This window comes from Boleophthalmus pectinirostris, unplaced genomic scaffold, assembly GCF_026225935.1.
Source record: "Boleophthalmus pectinirostris isolate CB_2022bp ecotype Guang Dong unplaced genomic scaffold, ASM2622593v1 HiC_scaffold_11, whole genome shotgun sequence".
Lineage (NCBI taxonomy): Eukaryota > Metazoa > Chordata > Actinopteri > Gobiiformes > Gobiidae > Boleophthalmus > Boleophthalmus pectinirostris.
This window is the reverse complement of record NW_026570994.1, coordinates 2,983,501-2,996,800: the sequence shown is the minus strand read 5'-3', so window position 1 is coordinate 2,996,800 and position 13,300 is coordinate 2,983,501. Positions and strand designations below refer to the sequence as shown.

Below are 13,300 nucleotides of genomic sequence, written 5' to 3'. Positions count from 1 at the left end.
CTCTCCATTCTCTTCCAAGCAGCTCGCTAGGGGATTACTGATTTATATGTATTGTGCTGAATAAGTACAATTTGATTCATTAAATGTTTATTACCATTGTAAATGTATCATTTTGATGCCTGACTTTGTACACTAATAAATGGATAATGGTTTATGTTTTACAGACATCTAACTGCACCTCATCTAAAGCTCGACGTGCCTCTTATTACTCAATTTCTTGTGGCTGCTAAAATTAGTAGGCATTAGTAGGCAAGTAGCTCACTGGAGGAAAAAGGTTGGAGAACCCTACTAAAAAAAGTCAATTTTGCATAATACATGCTCTTTAATAAACATTACATATGAACCTCTCAAATGCATGTTTACTTAGACATGCAGCAGTGTAGCAGAGTAAGAGTACCACAGTCCTCGTACCCTTGGCGCAATAGCCCATACAGCCCTGTGTGGGTTGCAGGTAGTAGACCATGAACTGTCCACAGTTCCTCACAGAGATGGGGATCCTGAAGAGGCAGCAGTCCTTGGTGCTGCCGTGGAAGAACTGCCAGGTGGCACAGGCCGACAGCTGCCGGAGCTCCCCCGGCGCCGGCAGAGGAGAGCCCTGGAGGGACAGCCACACCGGAGCCTGGGTCCCACAGTGGTTCATCTGCACACACACACACACACACACACACACATGCCTCCTGTGAGCAAAGGGACTACACACATCAGAATTAGAATGTATTTGTTATTTCAGCGTAAAGACACAGAGAAACCAAACACTGTACCCAGTCCAGGTTATGAGGAGCATAAAACAGAGTCATAAATAGTTTCAAATGTTGTGAAAATCGGTGTAGTCTTTAGACAACCCTGTCCACCCCCTTTATGACCTCATCAAGTGCTTCTAAGTGAGTGCGTTTGGCACGGTGCATTAGTGTCAGCTCCGTGACAGAGCTGATCTGCTTAAAGACTTCAGGGTCGAAGATTAACCTGATCACACCAGACTCACATGTGTCACTTTCTGAAGTGACTTTTACACATTATTAATCTGGAACGGCTCTCACTGAGTGCGTATACATGCACATCAATAACCCGGTTATTAGCCATATCCCGGTTATGTCAGTATTCGGGTTACTGCGAATACATGTGCACACTGAGAAACCGGGACACTCATATCCGCGTATACATGATCAAATGGAGTATCCCGGTTTCTTGACATAATCTTACAAATGCGCAGGCGCAAAAATTTACTTAAATCAATTTCATAAACCAGGAAAAATACAAACCGTGAGCTCCTTTAGCATAAGAAGCTAAGGAGTTACGAGATCTCCCACAATCCACTGTGCAGATTCTTCATTAAAATCTTCTGCATAAATAAACTCAACTTTACAACATATAAACCATAAACACTATAGAGCCACATCAGCCCGTTTGATCAGATAATTCAGCTGTGATCACATTTGTTTATGTTTTACAGAAACGAAACTTAAAGGTTGTATGGAGGATTTTTTTTTGTTTCAAATTGTCAATGATAGCATTATAGAGGTGCAGTAGCCTTGTAATTATGATGACCAAAAAAAAGAGAATAAAAATTCATCAACTCTGGACGTGGTGGGGCTAAACATTTGCCAATAGATAACGACACTGCCTCGTTATCTGTTAGCTGACAGGCTGTCAATCAATCTCCCTACGTGTTCTAGCGTAACTGACTTGCCTGAGCGCCGCCGGTACGTGGTTTACGTACGACCTGTCACACAGTCCACAGACGCAAGACGCACAGACGCTGTTTACTCCACCAACGCAACAGTTCTTAGCGGCTTTTTTTTGACCTATATCTTCCTCGCAGTTCGCACAAAGTTTGTTGCAATGGCGACAAGAATCCAGGAGCAGTTCGCCGCAAAAGAAAGTCCGTTTTTGAGGTCACTGAAAGAAGAAGACAAGGGGAAAAGCAGCGAAGCCAAACTAAGGTGATTCTTGAAGATTCATTCCAGCGATGGCGCAACTGAAGCAGACGCAGGGTCTAAAGACTGACGCACTGGTCGCCAAATTACTCCTGGACAGGAAACTTCTGCTTATTATGAAAACGTACTTTATTTCCAAGAGCTAGACAAACGTTTTTTCAGGACACGAAAGCGATATCCTATGTCTGAAAACGTCATTTTCAAGGCAAAGAAAGAGTCCGCTTGCTGCTGCGTGTTGTAGCTAGTTCATTCGCACTGAATCTCCGCGCAACCTTCTCTGCACCCCTTTCCTGTTCCTCTCCCCGCTGCCCGATCCGCTCTTCCCCTGCTCCTCACTTCTCCGGGCACGGAATCTCCGCGCACCGCTCCCCTCTCCTCTCTCCTCTCCCTGCTCCCTGCTCCGCTCTTCTCCTTGCACGAAATGTCCGCACACCCGCTCCCCCTGCTCCTCACTTCTCCGTCTTGCCTAACCAACACTGTAGTTAGTTGTTTACAAGTCATGTGCAGCGCACCGGCTGTAAACAAACCTGTTTCTGGCGTAAGGAGGAGGAGGCGGGAGGAGGCGTTTCTACGTAGGGAGCTGTAGGGGAGGGGGGGTGGTTTCACGCATGCGCAACATTTGAAAAAGGACAAACAGTCGCTGGATTTCTCGTTCCTTGGAAAATCCTCTATACAACCTTTAAGACCGTAGGCTAAGTAGCATAAACTGTTAGCGGCGATAAAAACAACTCGCTCCTTGCGCCGCTGATGTGATCAGTTTCTTTTGGACTAAATGACACGACTCTGTGGATTATGTGTGTTATTTCTGTGACAGAAGAGGCGCTAATGATGGTAAGTGTGTTCTGTGCGTATAGTGTATAGGAGATAGTTCATGTTTTAGCTTTTCAGCGTCACACGAGTGCAGGTCGTACGAGTGCAGATTGTACGTGTGCAGGTTTAGCGCAGCTCTTTATTTTACAGTCATTTCACTCGTTTGGTCACTTTATTTATGTTGGTCAATTTATTTATGTGACTACTGTTGTGGTGAAAGGCTGGAAAGTGTCTTTTGGACGCATGCGCACTCAACTTTATGTTGCAGTAATCGGAATACTGCGTATACATGCCACAAGTATCCCGGTTACTATCGGAATAAACCAGCTACAGTAACCCGGTTTCTAATAACCGGGATACTGCCATAACCGGGTTCCTGAAACCGGGTTACTGCGTATACATGCACCATCAAGAAACCGGGATACTCAAAAAACCCGATCATAACCGGGTTACTGATGTGCATGTATACGCACTCACTGAAAGAGATCAGGAAAAGAACATCCTGAATATTTGAATCTGATTGGTCGAAGCTTCACAGCAGTGGAACTGGCAACTTTTGTTAAATCCAGTTGAGAGAAAATCACAAACATGTTCCCTGTCCACAAATGACCAAAGTGCTTCCATCTGCAAGTTTTTCATAAACAAAACAGTCTGTATTTTCACTAAAACATCCTGAAGTACGTCTGTCAGCGTCACCATGTTTGTTTTGGTTTGTTTGGGCGCTTCGCCTTTGGCTTCTGCAGACCAATCATTTGTCTGATTTCTGCTGGACAAATTTGAACCTTACAGCAGGAGAATCCCAAGAAGTATTCTGGTGAGTATGTGATCTCACAAATATCATGAGAATCCATCTTGTGCTGTGCAAAGTTACTGTAGACAGACTTCTGAGGTAGAATGACCAGACGTCCCTATTTCCCTGGGACAGTCCTAGTTTTAAGCTCTGTGTCCCCTGACCCTCCACGGAGCTGGACACAAGGGACAGTTACTTAGGAGAACACATAGTTTGTAGTTTGCAGCAGCTATTCCCTGAGGGTGTGATGCTAGCTGTAGGCATGCTCTGTCTGAGGCTTTGTTAGACTTTAATCTGAACTTTAAACATGTCCCTCTCAAATTACATTGCAGATAGTTTTTTTTTTTTTTCAGTTAGTCATTCTCACTTTTTTGTTGAAATACAAACTCCTAAACCAATACATTCGTATTGATCACAGCCTCCTGAAAATGTGCTGTTTAAATCCTAACCTCTTTTTTTTTTTTTTTTTACTGTAAACTGTTACTGTAAACCACACCAGACCAGACGTCCCTATTTACCCGAGACATCCCAGTTTTGAGCCTGTGTCTCCTGTCCCAGCAGATTTATCCAAAACCACTGATTTGTCCCAGTTTTAGACAAGAAATGTAGCCTGATTCATCAGCCGGTTTCACTTCGTAGAAACTGTCTGACCTCACAGCATTAGGATTCGTTCACTCGACAGTAGGCAGGTACTTTTTTTATTTAACAAATCGCTGCTATTTAGTATGTAATGTGCCACTAACAGGGCTAACTGGTATATTAAGCTTTTCCCAAATCCCATAGGAAGAAGGACAATAACGTCTTTCCCCTTGATAAAATTCACCAAACATTCTCTTTGTTCTGGCTTTAAATCGCTCTGAACTCACACTTCTGGGGAACTCTATTGCAGACATGTCAAACTCAGGCCTGAGGGCCAAATTTGGCCCATGATATAAGTATATTTGGCCCGCGAGATCATATCAAATCTGTATTAGAGCTGCCCGTTGGCTACAGATCGACTATAGAGACATGATTTATTTAAAATGTTGTTATTATTTTATATTCTGCTAGTTCTGGATTCAGTGTTTAAGTAAAACTATTATTAAACATTTATTTTAATAAGAAAAGGTTTAACATTACAGCATCTGCATGTTTTCTCTTCTTTTGAGATATCAAAAGAATAGAAAACATGCAGTTGCTGTTGAAATTTTTCAATAAATATTTAGTTTGGCCTACGTCTTAGTCCCAGTTTTTAATTTCAACCCTCTGTGAATTTGAGTTTGACACCCCTGATCTATTGTATTCTGATTCCTGACCTAGTTGCTGGAGAGAAATGAAATTGAGTGGAGGCACTAGGTGGTGCCAGCCTGACTACAAGAAATGTCCCAGGTGTCCCTATTTTTGACCAATCTGAGCTGCCAACAGTAAAGAGAGACATACTTTGTCATTTGTTTAGGTAAAATACAGAAAAGCTGCTTAAAAATGACCAAAACACAAAGAAAATGTGACTATTCTGACTCACATTAGTGCTGAGTGCAGAACAATTTTACCTAATTACACACTCATTTCACAATGTTATTATGTTCTAGTTTTTGATCTTGAATATTTGGTCACTCTGTCGTGTGGGGTATAAGGTCATGTATGTCAAAGACAGAATCCTCCTCCTCCACACGTCCATAAACAGTGAGCTGTCAGAGCTGTCCCTGTGGCCTGGAGGTCCATGAGGCTCTGTACTGTACAAACTGTAGCTCCTGAGAAGGTCCACAGTACAAACAGTCATTAGTGTCATTATCCCTCACACTGGACTGAAGCTAGTGATTACAGCTCTGCACATCTGACTCACAGACCGCTGCCTCTCATCTCCTCATGTTCTTCTTTCTTTCACTAAGCTGAAGGTATCTGTGTGATCCTTCATTCGTCCAGGTAACATCCATAGCAAAAGAAAATTCTATTCTGTCAACTGTAACCAACAAACAAAGTAACACGGTCTACTCCTGCAGTGAGAGGTATACTGGAGAAACTAAACAAAGAAAACAACAAGGGAAAGCAATCTTTGTATCATTCATTTTTCAAAATAAAACTAAAAATAAGAACACGAAAAACAACTATTTTCTTTATTATTTATCTCCAAAACCAAAACGAAAAAAAATGGATAATGATTTGATCTTTCTATTTTCAATTTTGTGTTGAAATGAATAATGGAAAAAACGGATAACGGACATTTCTGTGACTTAAACTGCGCTTGTCTAACATTTTAGGTGATCATGTTAACAAAATAGCACTATTTCCAAAAAAAATATTTATGTGTAGCTTGCACCTGCTTACAGCTGCACTTACCTTATGGATTTATGACAGGACAGGATCTCAGTTTCCAGTTCTGCGTTTGATACATGTACGGAGTAAGAAAACTTTCAGAAATATTTGTGTGCATAGAATAGAAATCAGTGCATATTTGGGAAATTTGTGCATATTTGGCTGTAGCTGAGCATAAAATATATATCCTTAAACTCTCGAATGAGTCCAGTCGTACATAAAATATATTGTGTGTATTTTATCCATCAGAATACGAATTGAAAAGTTACGACGTCAAGAATTACAATCACCAAATGAAAATGTCCGATTACACTTTCTTCAGTACAAATACGAATTCAAAGACGCGACTTTACTGTTAAAAATACTTCACCACTTCACAGGCTTTATTTTTTGAGCAGAAGAAACATCGATCGAGATGCCAGACTTTTGCACCGCATATGGACTGAACCAGGACTAAACCAGGACTGACTGTCGAGACGGGCCTGGAGGTGCACCCACGTAGATCGTCGGGTGACTGCAGGCAAAAGAACCGACTCAGAGCTCTGCACCCCATGGGGCTAAAGCGCAGGGCTCGAGGTCCCGTCTCTCTCTCTCAAGTCCAAGTCCTGGTTTAGACCTAGTTTAGTCCTGGTCCAGTTTTGATTCAGTTCTGGTTTAGTCCTGGTTTAATCCTCTTTTAGTCTTGGTTGAGTCTGGTTTAGTCCTAGTTCAGTCCTGGTTTAGTCCTCCTGGTTCAGTCCTGGGATCAGTCCTGGTTTAATCCTGGTTTAATCCTGTTTTAGTCCTGGTTCAGTCTATATTTGTCGCAAAAGTCCAGCATCACAGTTTAAGTCACAGAAACAGGAAATTCCACTATTCATTTAAACACAAAATCAAAAAATTATCAGTTTTTTTCATTTTGGTTTTGGACAGAAATAATGAAGAAAATAGCAAAAAATGTACGATTGACACACAGACTGAAAGCCCGTACGCTCCCAGAACCTCCACGCGTCCGTCTCACCTCCACACAGCTGGTGGGCATCTCGGCGGGCTTGTTGTTGAGGGTGAAGCGGTACCAGCCGGGGGTCAGGTTGTGGTCACAGATGAGCTCTTGGATGGCGGTGTTCTGGAGCTCGCTGGAGTCGAAGTCCGTGCTGCGGTAAGGGTTACGCAGGATCCGGTGGGCCCCGGGGAAACACTCTGGATTTACAAACAAACATTTGGCTCAGATACGCAACTTATGATGTTTCAGTGTTTTCTGTCCTCAGCTCAAATTAAGTTTGAAGAGGGATATTACACTTCCATGAGGTATCACCATGTTCCCATTTATTGTTCGGAAAATGACATTTGGTGAAAACATATTAACTTTTTTTTGTGTAAATTTCACTTTCATTTTTAAAAGCCCAATGACCCCTTCTCTTTGCTCCCTGTGCTAAGTCACTCTCCCTTCAGAGTGTTACCACAACTAGGGCTGGGTATCATTCAGACGTTACCGATACGATACATATCTCGATACATAGTCCACGATATGATACATATCTCAATACAGTGCAATTTCATTTTGATACGATATATATTTCAAATCATTTCTATACAGTTCATAAAAAATAAAGTCTAAATCATGACTGTGATACTAAAAGTCTTTGTTAAATCACTTTTTGTGCAAAGATCATTTCAAACACAAACATTTTAATCCTCAAAACAGTAAAAATGTCAAAAGTCTCTTCCTCTAAACAAGCAACAAAACTGTAGCTGTAACAAAATAATTTAGTAAAATATACCCCAAAATACTAGATATATCGATACAGCAGCCCGTGATATTGATACTGTATTGATCACCTTAAAAGATACGATATATTGGTATTTCAATATTTTTGCTCTAATCACAACACGTCAGCATGAATTTTGCTAATGAAACTACAGCACATCGCAACAGGTTTGTGAAGTTGTAGTGTACTGTTTTGTATTATGTTTTGGTTTATTTATGGAGAATTGTCGTGTGGGATCATGGGTGATGTAGGCTTGTGGGCGGAGTCTTGTACAGGAGTGTACTGCTAACTGTAAGCAGGGCCCAGGAGAGATCGCTAAATAACTAAGAATGTAACGATATCCAAATCTCTCAATATGATATTTTCACAATATACATCTCACTGTACGATATTTATAAGTGGCGTCTCGTCTTCACTTTTTATTCTGCGTTTAGACAAGCATTTTCAGGAGGAAATCTGTGTGCATAAAGTGATGCAAAGTGTGTGGAATTTGACTAGGTATGTTTGTACTTAAAGCAACAAGGGCATTTTTGGACATACGGAACTTTTCACGACACACATTTTCATCAGCTCCTCCTTCCACAAAGTTGTCCCACCATCGACTGGTTCTCCCAAAGAATTTGACAGAGGTGAATGCAGATCCTTCTCTGGTCACTAATAGTATCTCTGCAGATTCGGTATATTTGTTTGTTTTTCTGTGCACTGTATGTATGTGACATAAACATGTACACGACCTGAGCAAATCTGACCAGAGTTTTGTGTCTTAGCCAGTGTACACGGAAACACTACAGTGGAGCGTATTCAGCTTTTCCCAGTCTGGAGGGTGGTTTCAGATCGTTATGTGTTTTAAGCCCCAAAAACACAGTCACTGTCTAAACAAGACACACTTCCAATAAAATATTTTGTCATTTTTACCAGCAAGTGTTCTCGTGTAGACAGGCCCTGAAGTCACATGTCAAAAGGACGGATATGTATCAGTGTAGGAGCACATATCCAAGTGGCCTGGTCTCTTTTGAAAAAATCAGATCTGTGTTGTTCAGACTGTCATTAAAAGATCAGATACAGGAGCATAGAGGCCAAAAAAACATATTTGAGTCAGTTCAGGCTGCAGTCTGAACGTAGCCTTAGTTAATACTATTATTGCATTTACTGCTGTGGTCATATTTATAAAGCACATTTTAACCTTTGGAGACCAGCATGTCTTGCCCAAAGACACAACAATAATACACACACATAAAGCAGTACATGCCCATGGACCATTATGAAGCCTACCTGGAAAACTAAGAGATTTTACAGACTTAATATTGAAAATCACATTCTATTGTCTAAAGAAATTGTGTTTTTTCTTATCATTGTGGCATTGGAATCGGTACTGAGTATCAAGTCTGTTCCTTAGTATCGAAATCAAGTTCAAATTGTGAGTATTGGGACAACACTAGCTGGAAGCGTAAATACGAACATGAAATATGAGATTGAGTCCACGAGAATGAATCAAAATGAGATTTTGAAGACTATAAATTTGAAGAATATAAATTTCATTTCCATTTTGGCCTCACAGTCTTTTATTTATTTATTTGATTTCATATTTTTGTTTCCATTCTAACCAACACACAGCCCTTTTTTGTAAGGGTAAACATCTCTCAAGATCATTTCTCTCACGTGCACGATCTTGTCTCATGAGATCTTGTGGCACGAGATCCCAACTGTCAAATATAATCCACAAATTGGAGTCAAAATGTGGAATCAAAACAGTACAAGACAATACAACACGTCAACAACAAGCCTACAACTTATTGCCAGAGGGTCCTGCCCAATGCTTTTGGATCATTTCATTTGTCCGCTCCCCAAAGCCACATTCCAGGGAAGCTCTGACCTCTGGATCATCTCCGCAGTACAGCTGGACAACTGCTGTTTCCCACACACTGTAAACGCCCCACACACATCACAATGCACTTACACACACACACACACACACACACTCCATTAACGCTGTGAACAAGTGGTATTTCCAAAGACTGTTCTAGAACGCAAGACCTGGTTTTACTGTTTTAAAGCAAACCTGTTTCAGAGCTTTTAACATTTACTCTCTCATAGTTGGAGTTTAGAGTGATTCATGCATGTTTGAGTCATTTTTAATCACTTATTTTCAAGATATCATATTGCTGATCAATTAAAAATGTCCAAATTATAACATAATGATCCATGGACATGGAGGAGTTACGTAATCAGAGTACAATTTATGAGTAACTGTATTCAGTTACAGTTACTGTTTCAGTGAGTGGTAATTGGATTACAGTTACTTTGTTAAAAAAATGGATTACATGGCAGTATTTTCCTGTTTTACATTTTGGGCTAAATCAGAACTAAACCAGGACTAAACCAAGACTAAACCAGGACTAAACCAGGACTAAACCAGGACTAAACCAGGTCTAAACCAGGTCTAAAACAGGATTTAACAGGACTAAATCATGCTGCGCGGACTGTAACTCCTCCTCTTCTATCAATAATATTTTTAATTTGGTTCAGTGAAAGTCTGGGCTTTTTATTTTCTTTTAGCAGACAAAACTTCTTATGTGAAGATTTCCTAGTCTCACCTTAAGTAACTTAATGAATTCTGTTACAAACTACATTTTGGGTTATGTAATCTGTAATCTGTAGGAGAATACATTTTAAAAGTCACCTTCCCAACACTGTATTTATGTTATAGTTTATCTGAAGAACTGTTCATATGTGACGTTAACAGTCTGTTGTTCTCTCTTCTGTTGTTGATTACTACAACTTCACTTTCAACAGGAAATGTCGGTTCCTGGTCTCTGATTTTATAAATTACATTTCCCCCAAAAAGTGCGACTTATATATGCGTTTTTCTTCTTCTTTGCGCATTTTATGGCTGGTGCGACTTAAACTCCGGAGCAATTTATAGTCCGAAAAAAACAGTGGTTCATTTGAAACAGTTTGCAGTGGTCCAAAGTTACTCCTCACTTACTGTTTGTATTCTGAGCGTCCTGACTATCCACTACGATGAGTTTATAAGAACTTTTCATAACTCTCAGAAACCAGAGTGGAGTGTACCATCCCAGTGAAGTGACAACTGGCATACTAACACACACTTCCTGATCATGGGACTATAAAACACCTTATAATTAGATGCAGATAGAACACAGCAAGACACATCTTTGATCAGATCAGAGTCCTGGGTACACAATAGTTGCTGAAACAGGCGGCTTTTTAACATTTTGGAACTTCATGTGCGGGTATGTGGGCGGGTAATGATTACACCCGGGCTGGTCAGGTGAATCAAATGAACGACGAATGGGAGGAAAATACTTGATGCGCGTCCGTTGCCCTGGAAACAAGTGCCCAGTCCCGGTCTTTTCCTAGAACGATGGACCAGGCTGATGGAGACTTTAGTGTATTTATTAAGTAAAACCATCAGCTCAGCGGCTGTGCTCCTGGTTCAGCCCTGGTTCAGCCCTGGTTTAGACCTGGTTTAGACCTGGTTTAGACCTGGTTTAGACCTGGTTTAGACCTGGTTTATTCCTGGTTTAGACCTGGTTTAGTCCTGGTTTAGACCTGGTTTAGCCCTGGTTTAGCCCTGGTTTAGCCCTGGTTTAGACCTGGTTTAGACCTGGTTTATTCCTGGTTTAGACCTGGTTTAGTCCTGGTTTAGACCTGGTTTAGACCTGGTTTAGCCCTGGTTTAGACCTGGTTTATTCCTGGTTTAGACCTGGTTTAGCCCTGGTTTAGACCTGGTTTAGACCTGGTTTAGTCCTGATTTAGACCTGGTTTAGACCTGGTTCAGTCCTGGTTCGGTCCTTGTTTAGAACTGGTTTGGTCCTGCTTTAGTCCTGGTTTAGTCCTGGTTTAGACCTGGTTTAGCCCTGGTTTAGACCTGGTTTAGACCTGTTTAGACCTGGTTTAGCCCTGGTTTAGACCTGGTTTAGCCCTGGTTTAGACCTGGTTTAGTCCTGGTTTAGACCTGGTTTAGACCTGGTTCAGTCCTGGTTCGGTCCTTGTTTAGAACTGGTTTGGTCCTGCTTTAGTCCTGGTTTAGTCCTGGTTTAGTCCTGGTTCAGTTCTGGTTCAGTCCTGGTTCAGTCCTGATTTAGTCCTGGTTTAGTCCTGGTTCAGTCTTGGTTCAGACCTGGTTTAGAACTGGTTTAGTCCTGGTTCAGTCCTGGTTTAATCCTGGTTCAGTCCTGGTTCAGTCCTGGTTTAGAACAGGTTCAGTTCTGGTTCAGTCCTGGTTTAGTCCTGATTTAGTCCTGGTTTAGTCCTGGTTCAGTCCTGGTTCAGTCCTGGTTCCGTCCTGGTTTAGAACTGGTTTAGTCCTGGTTCAGTCCTGGTTCAGTCCTGATTCAGTCCTGGTTTAATCCTGGTTCAGTCCTGGTTCAGTTCTGGTTCAGTCCTGGTTTAGTCCTGGTTTAGAACTGGTTTAGTCCTGGTTCAGTCCTGGTTTAGAACTGGCTTAGTCTTGGTTCAGTCCTGGCTCAGTCCTGGTTTAGTCCTGGTTTAGTCCTGGTTTAGTCCTGGATTTTTAGGCTGTTGGACTAATGGTCTGACCTCGCTTCATCACGGGCACAAGCAGGTAACAGGTGGAATGTTAACAGGTCTGGGCGGGTGCTGATTTAACTTTGATATAATCTGGGGTTAACGGGCGGGTGCGGGTCTCCAAAAACGGACCCGTGCAGGACTCTGCCTCAAATACACGTTCTTTAGGTACTGTAATATTGTTATGAAGTAACAATAGTCCTACTCCGTGTCAGGAAGGTCCAGCTTTGTCCTGGTTGTGTGATTGTTTTCAGAACTAGTATCACTCATTCTAAAAGACCTTTGGCTTTTTTGCTCTAAGAACATGAAAATTGGCACTGCACACTCTCATACCATTAGGATGACACCCTCCAAAGTTGAGATCAGTTGGATGAGTGGTTCGAGAGTTATGCGTGGAACAGACAAAAAAACAGACACATCTCTTGCATTAATACATAGATAAATACTATATCATACCTGTTGTAAATCTAAATAAATGATAGTTTTACATAAATCAAAAGGCAATTTGAGAACAAAAGTTGAAAAATTACTGGAAAATAGAGAGCTGTTTTATAGAGTTCTGTATGGACTATGCACAATTCTATCCAAACTTCACACTAGGAATGTAACAATAACCAAAATATTGTGATATCGTATCGTCAAAAGTCTCAATAATATCGTGGACCATCACAATATATCGAATCACAAGTTTCTTTGTTTAAATTCATTGTTATGGTGCAACAACAGCTAAAAAAACACAGAGGGAACTACATAGACCATGATCCTTTGCTCTGTTTTGGTGCAAATTACATGAAGAAATAACAGTTCTAAGCTTTTTTAAATCTTAGTTTTTTTGGATTAAATCTTGTCAAGGCATTTTAACATGAAAAAGTATTCACAGTTTTGTTAGACTCCACAAAATATCACAATAAATATTGTACTGTGAGTTGCATATGGTGAAAATACCGAGAGATTTGGATATTGTTACACCCCTATATAACACAATAAAAGACTCACAATACACAATTTCAACAAAATAAAGGTGTTTTCTTATCAATTGTATTTGTCAAATAATAATAATAAAACCAGGAAGATGTTTGGAAAGATGCGATTACAACTTCCGGCGGGCTCTGTTTGCGGTAATAAGTCTGACAAAATCTAGGAAAAATGAGAAAATGTCACAGTTTTCTTCATCT

General features: G+C 40.9%; 1 protein-coding gene across 1 annotated transcript in view; it reads right to left on the bottom strand.

Moving 5' to 3' along the window:
* si:ch211-246m6.5 (von Willebrand factor D and EGF domain-containing protein) overlaps nt 1-13,300 on the bottom strand; it is a 55,851-nt gene that overhangs the window by 36,091 nt on the left and 6,460 nt on the right. Inside the window, exons 2-3 of the mRNA XM_055166622.1 lie at nt 6,827-7,005; nt 412-640 (exon numbers count right to left, since the gene is read on the bottom strand). Coding sequence (XP_055022597.1) covers nt 412-640; nt 6,827-7,005 — 408 coding nt within the window. The remainder of the gene's footprint in view (nt 1-411; nt 641-6,826; nt 7,006-13,300) is intronic.